This window comes from Erythrolamprus reginae, chromosome 3 (assembly GCF_031021105.1).
Source record: "Erythrolamprus reginae isolate rEryReg1 chromosome 3, rEryReg1.hap1, whole genome shotgun sequence".
In the NCBI taxonomy this organism is placed as follows: Eukaryota; Metazoa; Chordata; class Lepidosauria; order Squamata; family Dipsadidae; genus Erythrolamprus; species Erythrolamprus reginae.
In genome coordinates this window covers 58,940,930-58,957,842 of record NC_091952.1, presented here as the reverse complement: position 1 = coordinate 58,957,842, position 16,913 = coordinate 58,940,930, and the positions used below count along the sequence as shown (strand labels likewise).

General features: G+C 39.8%; 1 protein-coding gene across 2 annotated transcripts in view; it reads right to left on the bottom strand.

The window, feature by feature from the left end:
• Window positions 1-16,913, bottom strand: part of MFSD4A (major facilitator superfamily domain containing 4A) — a 66,814-nt gene that overhangs the window by 10,723 nt on the left and 39,178 nt on the right. For both annotated transcript variants that reach the window (XM_070745505.1, XM_070745506.1), the window contains 2 exons: window positions 4,717-4,885; window positions 515-630 (listed from right to left, as the gene is read on the bottom strand). In XM_070745505.1, coding sequence (XP_070601606.1) covers window positions 515-630; window positions 4,717-4,885 — 285 coding nt within the window. The remainder of the gene's footprint in view (window positions 1-514; window positions 631-4,716; window positions 4,886-16,913) is intronic.

Genomic DNA, 16,913 nt, shown 5'->3' with positions numbered 1-16,913 from the left:
TGGTGTTGTATTATCTGGCACAACTTAAATCATAAGACAGATTTTAAAAAGTCATTTAAAAAACTTTTACCTTTTTAAAAAATTCCCAGAATCACTTTAACTTGTAATAATAAGGTGCTAGATGTCGGCAACAAAATAAAAGGAGGGAAGAAATACATTTTTTTTAAAAAAAGTAGCTAGGTAAAATTGTTTTGTCCTTGCATAAAGCCAAATAATTTTACCAATAGAGTAACAACAATAGCAAACTTGGGGAAGGAGGGAAGAAAACATTAAATATTTATGGTTGAAAACTACCCTTTCATTTTGGAACATATGAACATTTTAAGCTAGAGATCACACCTGGAACAAAATTAAATTGTCTACATGGTAGATGCTTAGTATCTTTCCAAGCCTCCCTCCAACTTGCATTCTCCAACTCAGTAAACCCCAATCTCTGAAAGTAAGCCCCAATCTGGGAAAGCTATGCTTGTCAGACTCATGTGGGCCTGATGTTTTCTTTGTCATTTTTCCTTACCAGGATCCCATCTGTCATAAAAAGGAGAAGAGCTCCAGTCACGTGGACACCAAAGTAAGAGCAAGGCAGTCCTCTGAAATTTTTGCTTTGGCAGCACCCAAAGAGGTCATTGTGTCCTGGGGAGAGAAAATAATGCCATGTAAATGTATTGATTAAACTACTAGTACTGTATAGCCAGCCATCGTCTACACATAAGTTTAGCATAACTCACACTGAGGGATTGAACAACAACTCTCATTTTGATAACATAGAAACACAGAAGATTGGCGGCAGAAAAAGACCTCATGGTCCACCAAGTCTGCCCTTATGCTATTTGCTGTATTTTATCTTAGGATGGAAATATGTTTATCCCAGGCATGTTTAAATAGAATATATAATATATCATGTTTAGAATATATAACTATATATTTAGTTTATGTATTTATAATTTTGATTTCTTTAGGCACCATTCCCAACAATTCTGATTGTCCATTCCTAGTATATTAAAAAGGGCAATAATTTCTGTGTTCCACAGTTTGTTGGTTTCAAAGCACAATGTTGGTGTCAAAGGAGCATTCTTCCCTCATCAATCTCTGATGTAAATATGAAATTTGAAATCTGAAAACTAGTTATGGAAAGTTAGTTATAGAAAACTAGTTATATAACTAGGTTATAGAAAGAAGATATAAATTTTGAAATGAAAAGATTCCTTATTTACAAAAGATGCCCAGGTGTGTTAGACCGCAGTGCTAATGCTTCCTAGTCAAATTAATCAATAGATTGTGATAAAGAGTCATGTATTCTAAGATCTGAAGGGTACCAGCAAGAAAAAGGTAGAATAATGGTTTATTGCAGGTTAATTCTGCCAGGAGGATTGCAGTTCTTTTGGAAACCTTCCACGAAGCAGTGATTCAGTTTATAGCTTTTTGTTTGACCCAACGAGACTCTTATTATTTTTCATTGCTTCTAAAAGCTGTCTTGCACTCATGGTTTGTACTTCCCAGGCTGATATCAACGTTTCTTCATCTAAGGCATATTGGCAGGTTAACTGCATGGCTTAATGAGGTCTACTTAAAGCCACCATAAAATGTGAGCACATGATCCTAAGGTTCTTAAGGTATAAGCTGATAGATGTTGCTGCGAAGCTATCAACTAAATAAAGCAATACAGCTTTGCAACACAAACAGAAAATTGCTTCCTATTAGAAGTAACCGTCTAGGCATGTATTGATTGCTTTTCATCTTCAAACTACACATTGTGAAATAATTGCCTTTTTTATTAATGAGAATTGTTGCAGCATAGGGATATAGTTACTTTTGCCCGGTGAAAAATGGCTTCTTTATTAGAAGACTAAAGTAAATATGGAGCCTCATTTTCAACTAACAAGAGTTTTTTATGGACAAATACAAACGATTGTGCTAAATGCAGTCCACAAGACAATCTATTGCAATTACATTAACTATGAACTAAATAAACTACACTGAAGAACCTGCCTTGGGAATAATCTACCGAGCTAATATTAACAGATACTAAACATAAAAGACAGATAAAAGATAGAATCTGTATGGAATGGAATGGGGTAGAATGGAGTGGATGGAATGGAATGAATGGAATGGAATGGAATAGAATAGAATAGAATAGTTGGAAGGGACCTTGGAGATCTTCTAGTCAAACCCCCTGCTTAGACAGGAAACCTTACACCACCTCAGACAAAGGGTTATCCAACATCTTCCAGTGTTGGAGCACTCACAACTTCTGCAGGCAAGCTGTTCCACTGATTAATTGTTTATTTATTTATTTATTTTGTCCAATACACAATGAGGGTTTTAGTGGGTATATATCAATATACACATAGTAAAATACATGATGAAGGTTATAGAGGAGATACTCATAGTAAAATATATCTAAGAAATAATAGAAAAGAAGATATAGGAATAGAACATATCAATGAAAGAATAGAAGAAGAGATATAGGAATAGAAGAAAGGTATAGGAGATACAGGAGAGCAATAGGACAGGGGACGGAAGGCACTCTAGTGCACTTGTACTCGCCCCTTACTGACCTCTTAGGAATCTGGATAGGTCAACCGTAGATAATCTAAGGGTAAAGTGTTGGGGGTTTGGGGATGACACTATGGAGTCCGGTAATGAGTTCCACGCTTCGACAACTCGGTTACTGAAGTCATATTTTTTACAGTCAAGTTTGGAGCGGTTAATATTAAGTTTAAATCTGTTGTGTGCTCTTGTGTTGTTGTGGTTGAAGCTGATGTAGTCGCCGACAGGCAGGACGTTGCAGCATATGATCTTGTGGGAAATACTTAGATCTTGTTTAAGGCGTCTTAGTTCTAAACTTTCTAGGCCCAGGATTGAAAGTCTAGTCTCATAGGGTATTCTATTTCGAGTCAGGAAATTTCTCCTTAGTTCTATGTTTCTTCTATCCTTGATTAGTTTCCACTCATTGTTTCTTGTTCTACCTTCAGGTGCTTTGGAGAATAGCCTGACCCCCTCTTCTTTGTGGCAGTCCCTAAGATATTGGAACACTGTATCATGCCTCCCTTAGTGTTTCTTCTCATTAAACTAGACATACCCAGTTCCTGCAACTGTTGTTCATATGTTTTAGTCTCCAGTCTAATCATCTTTGTTGCTCTTCTCTCAACTCTTTCTAGAGTCTCAACACCCTTTTTGCATTGTGGTGACCAAAACTAAATGCAGTATCCCAAGTGTGGCCTTATCAAGGCATTATTAACACTTCACGTGATCTTGATTCTGTCCCTCTGTTAATGCAGACTAGAACTGTGTTGGCTTTTTTGGCAGTTGCTGCATACTGCTGGCTCATATTTAAATGGTTGTCCACTAGGACTCCAAGATCCCTCTCACAATTACTCTGTTGAGCAAGGTACCACATATACTGCACCTGTGCATTTTTTTTGTTGCCTAAATGCAGACCCTTACCTTTTTCTACAATTGAATTTCATTTTGTTAGATAGTGCCCAATGTCAAGATCTTTCTGTAACTTGAGCCTATCTTCTGGAATGTTGGCTATTCCTACCAGTTTTGTGTCATCTGCAAATTTGATGAGTTCCCCATCTACCCCCTTGCACAAATCATTGATGAAGATGTTGAAGAGTACTGGACTAAAACAGAGCCTTGGGGTACTCCACTACATACTTCCCTCCATGTAGATGCAGTTCCATTGAGCACTACATGTTCAGTGCAGTTGGTAAGCCAGTTTCAAATCCATCTGGTGTTGTTGCTGTCTAACACACATTCTTCTACTTTATCTAGTAGTAGGCTATGGTCTACTTTATCAAATGCCTTACTGAAGTCCAAGTAAATTATATCGACAGCAGTCCTCTGGTCCACTAATTTTTTCACTTTGTCAAATAATGCAATATAATTAGTCTGTCATGATCTGTTTTTGACAAACTCAGGTTGGCTTTTGGTTATTACCATATTTTTGGGAATATAAGACACACCTTTTTCCTTCCTAAAAGAGACTGAAAATTTGGGTACATCTTGTACTCTGAATGTAGCTTTTTCAAAGCTTTTTTTCCAGCCCTAACGATCTTCCCAGCTCTTACTTTGCAGGCTCTATCATTGTTACTCTATGTGATTAATGTTTTCCAAGCCCTAAGTCTTTGCAGGGTTTTTTTTCATTGCTCTACTTACTTCAATGTTTCTTTCCAGTCCTAACTAGGGTGCTAATAATGTCCCAAGCTCTTAAGGGCTTGCAAGCTGTTTCATTGTTACTCTCTGTGAATAAGGTTTTTTTAAAGCCCTAACCAGGGGATAAAATAATGTGCTGAAGCTGACCAGATGAAGGATGATAGCCAGAAGAATATCTGGTAGACAGATTTCCCCCCATATTTTCCTTATAAAGGCTATCTTTATATAACATATTAATTTATGCTTATCTTAATATACTCTATTCAATTAACCCAATTTTGTAGTTGACACAACTCACAGAAGAAGACATAAAACCAAGCTGTGCCTGAACATCCTAAAGTACAGCACAGGCAATTCATTTGATCCCATGTATTGTGTGAACACAGCTATTATATGATTTGTTTAATTTGGGCTGATTCTATTGCAGGCTGGTATAATAAGCCTGGTTTAACATTATGTATAAGACCTTCATAGAGCAGCACATCATTCTCTTTTGGTTTTGCCGAGATAATGGAAGCAAAGTAGATCCCAATCGGAATAATCTCTCACCACTCTCACCTATTTCTACTTGGAGTTTTGATGAGGATGTTGAAGAGTCATCTTTGTCAGTTATCCGTGTTTCCATTGCCAGTTCATCTGCAGGTAACAGTGGGGGGCTGCCAGTGGGGCAACATGGCACAAGTCTTTCCTTGTACAGCAAAAAGAATACTGCAATGGGGACAGGCAGCTAGAAAACAATAGAAAAGAGGAAGGACAGTTAGCCCAGCAGACCTAGGTTGTACTATACTCCTCAAAAAAATAAAGGGAACACTGAAATAACACAGCCTAGATCTGAATGAATGAAATATCTCATTGAATACTTCATCCTGTACTAAGCTGAATGTGTACAACAGCAAATCTAATAAATAATAATAATAATAATAATAATAATAATAATAATAATAATAATGTGAAATTGATAATCAGTGTTGCTTCCTAAGCTGACAGTTTGATTTCACAGAAGTTGATTTACTTGGAGTTATATTGTGTTGTTTAAGTGTTCCCTTTATTTTTCTTTTTGAGCAGTGTATATCCACTGTATAGGTTATATGCTAGCTCTTCTACTGAAAGAGACTGATCTGATTTTCCCCCCTCAGGAAACTCTTCAATGTGACTCATGTAGCAGTGTTACTCATCATCTTTCCCAGCATATACTAAGAGGAAGAGCACAGGTAGCATGATTACATACAGACAAGCATAGCCTTCCTGCTTTTTTCTTCCTCTCTTTTTTAAAAAAAGTCTTCCTGCTTTTAAATCAGTGTGTTGGAGCAAATATTTTTGCAACTGCAGGTTCTTGTGGCAAGAATATTTAAAAGTTGCTTTATAAACTTTTTTTTGCTACATTTTTATAAAGGGTTAAAAAAGGAACAGGTTCCACTAGAACATAGGAATAGCAACATATTTTTAATTGATTTAATTCAGTTTTGATGTTGCCCAATTCCAAATAGCTTGGGGCAGCTAACAACATAAGCATTATAAAAATGGCTGAATATAGAACTTTAATCAAAACCATGCAAAAATAATTACAGCTCTCCACCCCTACCCCAAGATTTATTTATTTATTTATTTATTCAATTTTTATGCCGCCTTTCTCCTTAGACTCAGGGCGGCTTACAACATGTTAGCAATAGCACTTTTTAACAGAGCCAGGCTATTACCCCCACAATCCAGGTCCTCATTTTGCCCACCTTGGAAGGATAGAAGGCTGAGTCAACCTTGAGCCGGTGATGAGATTTGAAGATTAGATAGATTAGATTAGATTTATTGGATTTATATGCCGCCCCTCTCCGCAGACTCGGGGCGGCTCACAACAACGACAAAATAGTACATAATGACAAATCCAATTACAATTTTAGGCTAAAAAATTCATAAAAACAACCCCAGAATATATAAAAACAAGCACACAATCAATCAAACACCAGAACAACATGGGCAAGGGGGAGATGTTTCAGTTCCCCCATGCCTGATGGCAGAGGTGGGTTTTAAGGAGTTTGCGAAAGGCTACCTATCTACAAAGCAGACATAAAACATCACAAAAAAGAGGCAATTCCATCCACCCTATCCTAAGCCCTGAGTAAATTGTGGTCTTTAAGAATGTCATCTGTTTAGGGAACAACACTGATCTCAGGAGGGAGCTCATTCCAGAGGGTATACTTTCTGATTGCCAAAAGATGACACTATTTAATCAAGGAGACCTGAAGCATGTCCACTCAGTTAGCTGATACCAGCTAGGCAGGTAAACAGAGTTTGGTGGTTCCTTGCATACCCAGGCTTCATGCCATGTAAGGTTTATAAGTTACAATCCGCATCTTGAATCATACCTGGAAGCATACTGCCAACCATTGCAGTTTGCAAAGCAAAAGTGTCACATAGGTATGCTAAGACCTGTCCATCACTGCCTGAGCTGTTGCATGCTGGACCAGTTGAAGGTTCTGAATAGTATTCAAGAGCAACCCCATGTAGAATGTGTAGCGACAGTCAAATAATGAAGTGACAGGGTGTGAGTAACTGACTGGAGGACTGGCTGATCCAGGAAAGGGTGAACTGGAGCCTTGCAAAAGTCCTCTCCACATCTATGGCATAAGATGGGCCTATGTGTAGTGTATAAAAATATACCTGAGCTTCCGCTGAATCAATAGTGGAGAGGCATTACAGCCATTAGGAGTACAATGCTTGGCTCTCCAAATGACAAGCTGTAAAACTCAACCCAAATATAATATTGGATGTGTTTTTCAGAAAACCTTCTCCGACAGTTTCTTTTTCTCACTTAAATTACATCATGCATCTAAAACTAAAATGTACCTCTCTGCCAACTAAAGAAACAAAATGCTGTTTCTCACTCTGCCAGCAGGTGGCAGGCCAGGACCACAGACACTAGCAATTTTGGTACCCGCAGTGAAAATAGCTTTGCATTTTACATTAACGCTGAGACTTGCATTTAATGACTAAATTTTGCACACCATCTGGACAGGCATTAAAGATCAGATATAGATCCCAAAAAGTACCTGAGGACACTTCATTACTAATACTTTGCATTGTTGCATTCAGATATATAAAAACAGCTTCCCTTTGTGGCTATTGCCACAGTATAAAATAGTTCTGTTAAATGCACACTGATTTTGCTAAGCCTAGTTGAAATATTTTGTGCAAAGTATCTGAAAGTAATTAAGTAATGTTAATTGAAGCTATCTTATTCCTGTCCCACCTGATTGGTGGTGACTGCTAGAACATTCATAATTAATGAGTGATTGCTCCAAGATTGTTTGTGTGTGTGTGTGTGTGTGTGTGTGTGTGTGTGTGTTTGTGACTTAAGAGAGCTGCAAATCCACATTTCCTGATTTTTGTTGGCTCACAGAGTTATTTCAAGGTATGGGGCATTCTCCCCCTGCCTGCTCCCCTCTCCTCAACTGAATTCATTGAAGAGGTTTCTATTGTTCACAGAACAATAGAAACAAGAACAGCTAGGAAGAAAAACATTTTCCTTTAATAGTTAGAATCTTTCCGGAGGTCAGGACCAGTTTGCGTTAATGGCAAATTTGCTATGAAAGTGAGAAGAGCAAAAACAGATGCATATTTCACAGATCATCTGAACAATGCCAAGCCATAAAATATTGGGCAAACACTCTATGTTACGTGTTGGACTATTCCTATATGGTTGGAATAACAATCCACTTGCAGATGGATGCCAGGATGAATGAGAGCAGTGGTTCAGTGTATGTGAGACCTACAAAACTGAGGAAGGACAGTCCATGTAGCTATTATCTTGGCTGCAGCCTTGAAGGAGATTGCCAAACAAATTAACATTGCATATATAATAACTTAGAGCAAGTACCAGATAACAACAAGGATAATCTGAATCATGAATTATATACAAGAAATGATAGCAATCCAAAATCAAATAACCGGGATGATGTTAATGGCTATCCCATATTACATATTTCCCTTCATTGGTAAAGTCAGGCTAATTGTCTTGATAAAGTGCTACATTTTGCTAAATGGGGTCAAAACTGAGTCCTTTTCAAGAAGAAGAAATATTATTATTATTATTATTATTATTATTATTATTATTATTAATTAGATTTGTATGCCGCCCCTCTCCGAAGACTCGGGGCGACTCACAACAGTAATAAAAACAATATAGCAGTGGAACAAATCTAATATTAAAAACATATAAAACCCATCAATATTTAAAAAACCAAACATAAAACAAAGTATAAAAAAGCCTGGGGGAAAGGTGTCTCAACTCCCCCATGCCTGGTGGTATAAGTGTGTCTTGAGTAGTTTACGAAAGACAGGAAGGGTGGGGGCAGTTCTAATCTCCGGGGGGAGTTGGTTCCAGAGGGTTGGGGCCACCACAGAGAAGGCTCTTCCCCTGGGGCCTGCCAAACAACATTGTTTAGTTGACGGGACCCAGAGAAGGCCAACTCTGTGGGACCTTTTCGGTCGCTGGGATTCGTGCGGTAGCAGGCGGTTCTGGAGGTACTCTGGTCCAATGCCATGTAGGGTTTTAATGGTCATGACCAACACTTTGAATTGTGACCGGAAACTGATCGGCAGCCAATGCAAGCCACGGAGTGTTGAAGAAATGTGGCTGAATCTTGAAAGCCCCACGATGGCTCTCGCGGCTGCGTTCTACACGATCTGAAGTTTCTGAACACTTTTCAAAGGTAGCCCCATGTAGAAAGAGTTGCAGTAATCGAACCTCGAGGTGATGAGGGCATGAGCGACTGTGAGCAATGACTCCCAGTCCAAATAGGGCTGCAACTGGTGCACCAGGCGAACCTGGGCAAAGTAATAACTCACAGGCATAAAGAATCAGATTTTTGCAATAGCTTTTCTTCAAGCACATTAAGTAAATAGCACTGACTTCAGAAGCTGACTTCAGCACCAAACTTCCCCTGTCCTCAAATTCACAGTTGCTTTTCATTTCTGGTGGACTGATGTGAAAAAATATACACCTTCATCACAGCCATTATAATTCATGTCATAAGCTTCCATCAAATTGGAAAGATGAAGAATTGCCCATCTTTTCAGTCTGAAGCCAGTATTATTAGAAGTTATGGGAATGACACATCTTATAAATTGTACATTCTTAGAGCTGCTAGTTTAAGGAAGCCCTGTTCTAATCTCTGATTCTGTTCTACTTGTTTCTAATCTCCTTTTGCAGTCAATTACCTGGACCTCAACATTCACAATAATATTCCAACATTACACTATTGTGAAAAGGATAAATCAGGTGTTGTGGTTAGCTCTGGCCCAGCTCCTGCCCCAAGGACTGTGGATGTGGGGGAGACATCCACATGCTGCAGGCCTGTTTTGCCCCCCCCCCCCGGTGGAATCTGATGATGAAGGCTCCTATGACCAAGAAGACATGAGTGACAGGGAGGAGGAGAGTGTGGCAGACAGCTCAGAAGGAGTTCAATTATCTAGCTCCTCCTTGATTCAGAACAAGAGTTAACGATACAGCCATGCATGCGGAGAGCGATGCATAGGCAGCAACAACTGAGAGATTATTATCAAAGAAAATGAGGCCACCTGTGGTTGGGTGGGGCTGTGGAAATTAGTGAGGCTGCTATAAATAGCAGCCTGTGGGTTTGGCCATTGTGGAGGATTATCTGATCCTTGTGTTTCATGACTGCTTTGCTGACTTTGATCTTTGTGTGCTGATTTTCCCCCGCTTTGAAACTAACCCAGAGCAAAGTGTGTTTCACTTTGCGAAAGAAGAAGGACTGCGAATTGCCTCACAGCTGCAAGCTAAGTATCACAGAACTGATAAGGGACTTGTACAAATTACCAATTTGTTTGGAGACAAGTGCTCTTTGCTATACAAAAAGAGTGCTCTGTTTATTTGCATTTTCGGTATAAATAACATTGTTTTGAATTGTCATATGTGTGTGTGTCTGAAATTGTATCTGTGCATTTTTGGGAGGATTCTACCAGAGAGATCGACAGAACATCAGGGATGGATTCTAAATTACCTTGCCACCGGTTTACTTCATCCTCCCTCTCTGTGTGGCTGTGTGCATATTCTGCCCCCTGTAGCTGCCCCCTGTGGCCACAGGTATTCAAAGCATGTGCATATGTACAGTACTGAAAATCCAGCTTTTGCACATGAGCCAAAAACAAAATGGTGGTGCTGATAAAGCCTGTTCGGGGGCATGGCCAGTCGGCGATCACTCCTGGTTCAGCGAGTGGGGAAAAATTCCTGCTACTGGTTCTGTAGAACCAGTCCAAATCTGAAGCAACCTACCTCTGGGGTACATGTAGTTCTTGCTTAATGACTTGTTGCTTAGTGAGTGTTCAAAGTTATAATGAAGCACCCCAGAATTACTTACAACCCATTTTTGAAGTTCCAATGACAACACACATCCTGTAGTCACGTGTGATCGTATTTTGGGCACTTGGCAATCAGTTCTCATTTGCAATCATTTCTATCATTTCCTGGTCACATGACCACAATTTTTGGCAGTTTTTGCTAGTTTTCAGCATTTACTTCCAATTTCTGGCAAAAAACACCAATTGGAAAAAACAGATTTTGTTTAATGAACATGGTGTTTTCTCAACAGCCAGTGTTCACTTATCCAATGTGGAATTTGCTTATGGACCATCAGAAAAGGAGTTGCAAAATTGGGCATAGTCACATGGTAACCCACTCGTCATGATTTATGAGCATAATTCCTGACTCACATATAATTGTACGTTGAGGACCATTTGTACTTACAGTAAGGGTCTATACTGTAAATTGGGAATAAATAAGCAAACCCATAGGAAGGAATTACAATAAGAAACTTGTTTCTGGTGTTCCCATTTCTATCTTTCAAAGGTTTCATTGTTTAATTAAAGTGACTACGAAAATGGTATTTGGTTTATTTCCTTATTATTCCACCCCCATGCTGGAAACATATGACAATAATGATATTAAGACATTTTTTTCTCCACCATACCTCCAAGAATAATGTACTCCTGTTCTTTTTCTCTGATTGTTTTCTAACAGCATACCTTTGGTGTCTGCTTATTTACAATCTACAAGGTCAATCTGTGAAGACCAAATGCTGAACTCAGTAGGGCTCTGGCCTTTGCATCAAAACTCTTCTTAAGAGAGAGAGAAAAAATAGCCTGAGGTCAACCAGAGACTGTCATGAAACAAGAGACTGGGGTGAAGATTGCTAGACCTAGTTTAACACTCTATGCCAATATGAAACTTCCTTATTTAAGTAAAGTGACTAAGTCACTACTGCCCCCACCCTCCTCGCCTTCCACAAAAGCCTCAAGATCTATCTATGTCGCCAAGCTTGGGGCAATTAGACCTTGCCACTCTGACCAATAAATGTAATGTATGGTGTGATTGGACTGTATGATTGTGTACTAAACAAATAATTCCCTCAACACTGTCAGACTTTCTACTAAATCTGCACTTCTATTCTACTAGTTTTTCTCATCATTCCTATCACCCATTTCCTCCCATGTTGACTGTATGACTGTAACTTGTTGCTTATATCCTAAGATTTTTATTAATATTGCTTCTTCATGGCTTATTTGACCCCTATGACAATCATTAAGTGTTGTACCACATGATTCTTGACAAATGTATATTTTATTTTATGTACGCTGAGAGCATATGCACCAAGACAAATTCCTTGTGTGTCCAATCACACTTGGCCAATAAAATTCTATTCTATTCTATTCTATTCTATTCTATTCTACATTAAGTTTTTTAGTTTTATTTTAAATTATTCAATTTGTGCTACATGCTTATGTTTATATCTATTCTGTGAGCCGCCCCGAGTCTTCGGAGAGGGGCAGCATACAAATCTAATAAATAATTTTTTTTTCAACTTTAACATGATACATCCCAATTGAATAGCTCCCAGAGACATTCAGAGGCATTTGTTGCACACTGCAAGTGAAAAGACACAATTGTGTCAAAAACGTAGATGCTGCATTAGTTGTTTCTAGTTGCTTTTGAAAGGTAGCCTTAGGACAGGGGTGTCAAACTCAATTTCATTGAGGGCCACATCAGGGTTGTGTTTGACCTCAGTGTGCCAGGGTGGGCATAGCCACCTCGGAGTCATTCCTGTTGGGGGCGCCTGTGGTGGCTCAAACACACTCTCAGCAAAAATGGACTCCCGAGTTCCGTTTTTGGCTGCCGTGGCCTCCTGCAACCCTATGCCAGTGCCTCAGCTCTGTTTTCATTAGCAGGGGGTTACAGGAGGTTGTGGCAGCAGAAAATGGAGTTCGGGAGCCCATTTTCGCGGCAGAAGCACAGCGGGCTGGTCCTTCACTGTGGGTGGCCCCACAGGCCAGATCTAAATACTCCAAGGGCCAGATCAGGTCCCTGGGCCTTGAGTTTGACACTCCTATCTTAGGAGTTGTTCTGTCGAGCTCTCTGGTAGAATCCTCCCAAAAATTCAGAGGTACAAATTTCACACACACACACGTTTGAAAATTCAAAACAATGTTCTTTATAATGAAAATTAACTTAAACCAAGCCCTCTTTTGGTATAGCAAAGAGCACTCGTCTCCAAACAAACTGGTAATTTGTACAAGTCCCTTATCAGTTCTGTGATACTTAGCTTGCAGCTGTGAGGCAATTCACAGTCCTTCTTCTTTCACAAAGTGAAACACACTTTGCTCTGGATTAGTTTCAAAGCGGGGGAAAATCAGCCCACAAAAGTTCAAAGTCAGTAAAGCAGTCACGAAACACAACAATCAGATAATCCTCCACAATGGCCAAACCCACTGGCTGCTATTTATAGCAGCCTCACTAATTACCACAGCCCCACCCAACCACAGGTGACCTCATTTTCTTTGATAATAATCTCTCAGTTGTTGTTGCTTATGCATTGCTCTCCGCATGCGTGGCTGTATCATTAACTCTTGTTCTGAATCCAAGGAGGAGCTAGATAATTGATCTCCTTCTGAGCTGTCTGCCACACTCTCCTCCTCCCTGTCACTCATGTCTTCTTGGTCAGAGGAGCCTTCATCAGCAGATTCCACCGGGGGCAAAACAGGCCTGCAGCATGTGGATTTCTCCCCCACATCCACAGTCCTTGGGGCAGGAGCAGGTCCAAAGCTAACCACAACAGGAGTCTGATACAGGAATCTAAATAAGAGGGGGCTAAGACAACAATTGCTATAGTGATATCTTCCTTGCTCTCAGAAAGATTACTGTAAAGCTATCATACCAAGAAAAGTACTTGACTTTAAACAAAAATTAAAAAGAAAACCCCGAATATATATTTTTAAAGACATAATCTTGTCCTGTCTCTGAATTTGCTCTTCTTACAGTCAAGTAAAATTCTTCTACCTCCATGTAAGTATTCTACAAACACAACTGTTCAATTCTCTTCTTCCTCTGAATTTTGCTTATCTTTCACCTTTAATTCTAACAGTTAAATGATGCTGATCAGCCAATTTGGCTTCTACTGCTGGTTTATGTGCCAAGATACATATGGCCAGAGCCAAGACACTTTATTGCAGGATCTCACAATTTGCTTTCAGAGTGACATCGGCAGTATGGCTATGTTGCTTAATAACAAACCATGGTACAGAATTCACTGGCCTGCCAGAAGGTGAAACAAACACATTCAGAAACAAATACATTCAGATTCATTAATGCTCTGCTTACAAGGCTAACATCTTTGCACCCATGTAGCATAAACAGAGAATGCAAACAATGGATCCCCTTATTATCCCAGCAGAGATGAACTGAACCTCAACTCCCATCAACCTCCAGACACTATAAATCCAACAAATCTGGAGGAGACTGGGGAAGCTGTTAAATGCCTTCACAGCGGAGAGTCTACTTCAAAGAAGTCTTCCCCCTCCCCTGTGGATGTGGTGCATTGTTGCAACATTCCACACAACAAATAGTAATTATCTTATATGACCTACCATGGTCTGAGCTAATTTTTCAAATCTGATCAAATAAATAGTGAACAAATAAGCAGCTTTTGCTTCTCAAACTGCTTGGGTGTTTATTATTTATTTATTTATTTATTGGATTTGTATGCCGCCCCTCTCCAGAGACTCGGGGCGGCTAACAGCGACAATAAAACAGTGTACAATAGTACTTTGGTATTGATGATTAAAAATCAATTAATATAAAAACCAAACATACATACATACATACCATGCATAGAATTGTAAAGGCCTAGGGGGAAAGAGGATCTCAATTCCCCCATGCCTGGTGGCAGAGGTGGGTTTTAAGTTGTTTACGAAAGGCAAGGAGGGTGGGGGCCATTCTAATCTCTGGGGGGAGTTGGTTCCAGAGGGCTGGGGCCGCCACAGAGAAGGCTCTTCCCCTGGGTCCCGCCAGGCGACATTGCTTAGTTGACGGGACCCGGAGAAGATCCACTCTGTGGGACCTAACTGGTCGCTGGGATTCATGCAGCAGAAAGCAGTCCCTGAGGTAATCTGGTCCGGTGCCATGAAGGGCTTTATAGGTCATAACCAACACTTTGAATTGTGACCGGAAACTGATCGGCAACCAATGCAGACTGCGGAGTGTTGGTGTAACATGGGCATATTTGGGAAAGCCCATGATTGCTCTCGCAGCTGCATTCTGCACGATCTGAAGTTTCCGAACATTTTTCAAAGGTAGCCCCATGTAGAGAGCGTTACAGTAGTCAAGCCTCGAGGTGATGAGGGCATGAGTGACTATGAGCAGTGACTCCCGGTCCAAGTAGGGTCGCAACTGGTGCACAAGGCGAACCTGGGCAAACGTCCCCCTCGCCACAGCTGAAAGATGTTTCTCTAATGTCAGCTGTGGATCGAGGAGGACGCCCAAGTTGCGAACCTTCTCTGAGGGGGCCAGTGATTCTCCCCCCAGGGTAATGGATGGACAGATGGAGTTATTACTCCTCTGGCCAGTGAGAAAGGGTACTGACATCAAAACTTCTGTTACTCATAACTAGTTCACCCATAGGCTATACCAGTGTTTCCCAACCTTGGCAACTTGAAGATATCTGGACTTCAACTCCCAGAATTCCCCAGCCAGCATCAAAACTTCTGTTACTCATAACTAGTTCACCCATAGGCTATACCAGTGTTTCCCAACCTTGGCAACTTGAAGATATCTGGACTTCAACTCCCAGAATTCCCCAGCCAGCATTCGCTGGCTGGGGAATTCTGGGAGTTAAAGTCCAGATATCTTCAAGTTGCCAAGGTTGGGAAACACTGGTATATACACAGTAATATCATTTGACCCCTTAAGAAGCTGTGTAATCTGCACAAGAAAACATCCCTACGGCTAGTTTTCAATCAATCTTTAGAAGAAAAGGTTTACCTTATCTTGTCAAGATTGTCTCCCAACCTTATTCTACTGCTTTTAAGAAAAATCTGCTGAAAAGGAAATTTTAGCCGATGAAGATCCACTCCCTTCCCACCCTATCCCATGGAAATTGTCAGGGAACTATTGAAACAATGTACTGAGGACCTTTTAAATCTGAAATCTTAAAAGGCTTTTAAATCTGAATTTTTTTTGTTTAGTGTGCTACCTCAATAGGAGAACCTGGATGAAATCTATGACATAGTCTAGCACCTTTTCTATTTTCTGTATGTGCAATAGCGTGTTTCTTTAAACTCCAATTCAGAGATTGCACGCTAACAATTCTCATAGAAATGGGAATAGCCTGCCCTTATTTTCTACCACAGAAAAAAATGAGGATAAACTACAGATAATGCTAGAAGGTCACAAAGAAACCAAGGAATAATAATTAAGGGTAGGCTGGAATGGATGGATGAAGGAGCAGGAATTTGTTCACAGCAACAATCCAATGGGAGAAGAAGTATTAAAATTCACAACAGAGCCCTTCACGTTAAGCTTTCTATTGTGGTAGGACAATGCACTCTTTCACCACTGATGAGGAAAGATGGGGAAATTTATAATGTTCCAAATTTAAAATAAATTTCTCAGCATTTCTCATTATTACTGGTGCTTGTTAGCAGTGCTGGGTTTTTAATCTAAGATGGATGATGCTTGGTTGCAAATGCTTGCCCTAAAAGTAGCAGAACAGGGAATACTAGACGTTTTCTACCATTATGTGTACTTTTAGGAAAATAATCTTTTGGAACTTTTTGGAATTTTATATTCCAAAATTCAAGATCAACTCATCCAATGAACTCAGGCCATATTAATCACTTAATACATTTAAGGCACACATCCAGTGTTAGTATTATTGCTAGAAGATTCATTCATTCATTCATTCATTCATTCATTCATTCATTCATTCATTCATTCAATTTTTAATGCCACCTTTCTCTTTAGATTCAGGGCGGCTTACAACATGTTAGCAATAGCACTTTGTAACAGAGCCAGCACATTGCCCCCACGATCTGGCTCCTCAATTTGTTGCAAATTATGTATCAGAAAAAAGACAAATCACTTCAAGGTTGGTGTATTTAGCGGTTGTCACTATTTTCCACTTCATTCATTAATGTTCTCCTTTAGTCAACAAGTGTGATAGAAATCACATTGTATCACCTTGTCACTTTTTAACATTTATAATTTTCTTTAACCAAGCTCATTGAGTAACTCCAGGCCAATTTAATAATGTTTTTTGACCATTATCATAGAAGCTTTGGTGGTGCAGTGGTTAAAGTGCAGTATTGCAGGCAAACTCTGCCCAGAGCATTGTAGTTTGATCCTGAGTGGATCAAGCTTGATTCAGTCTTCATCCTTCAGAGGTTGGTAAAATGAAGTGTAAGGTCTTCAA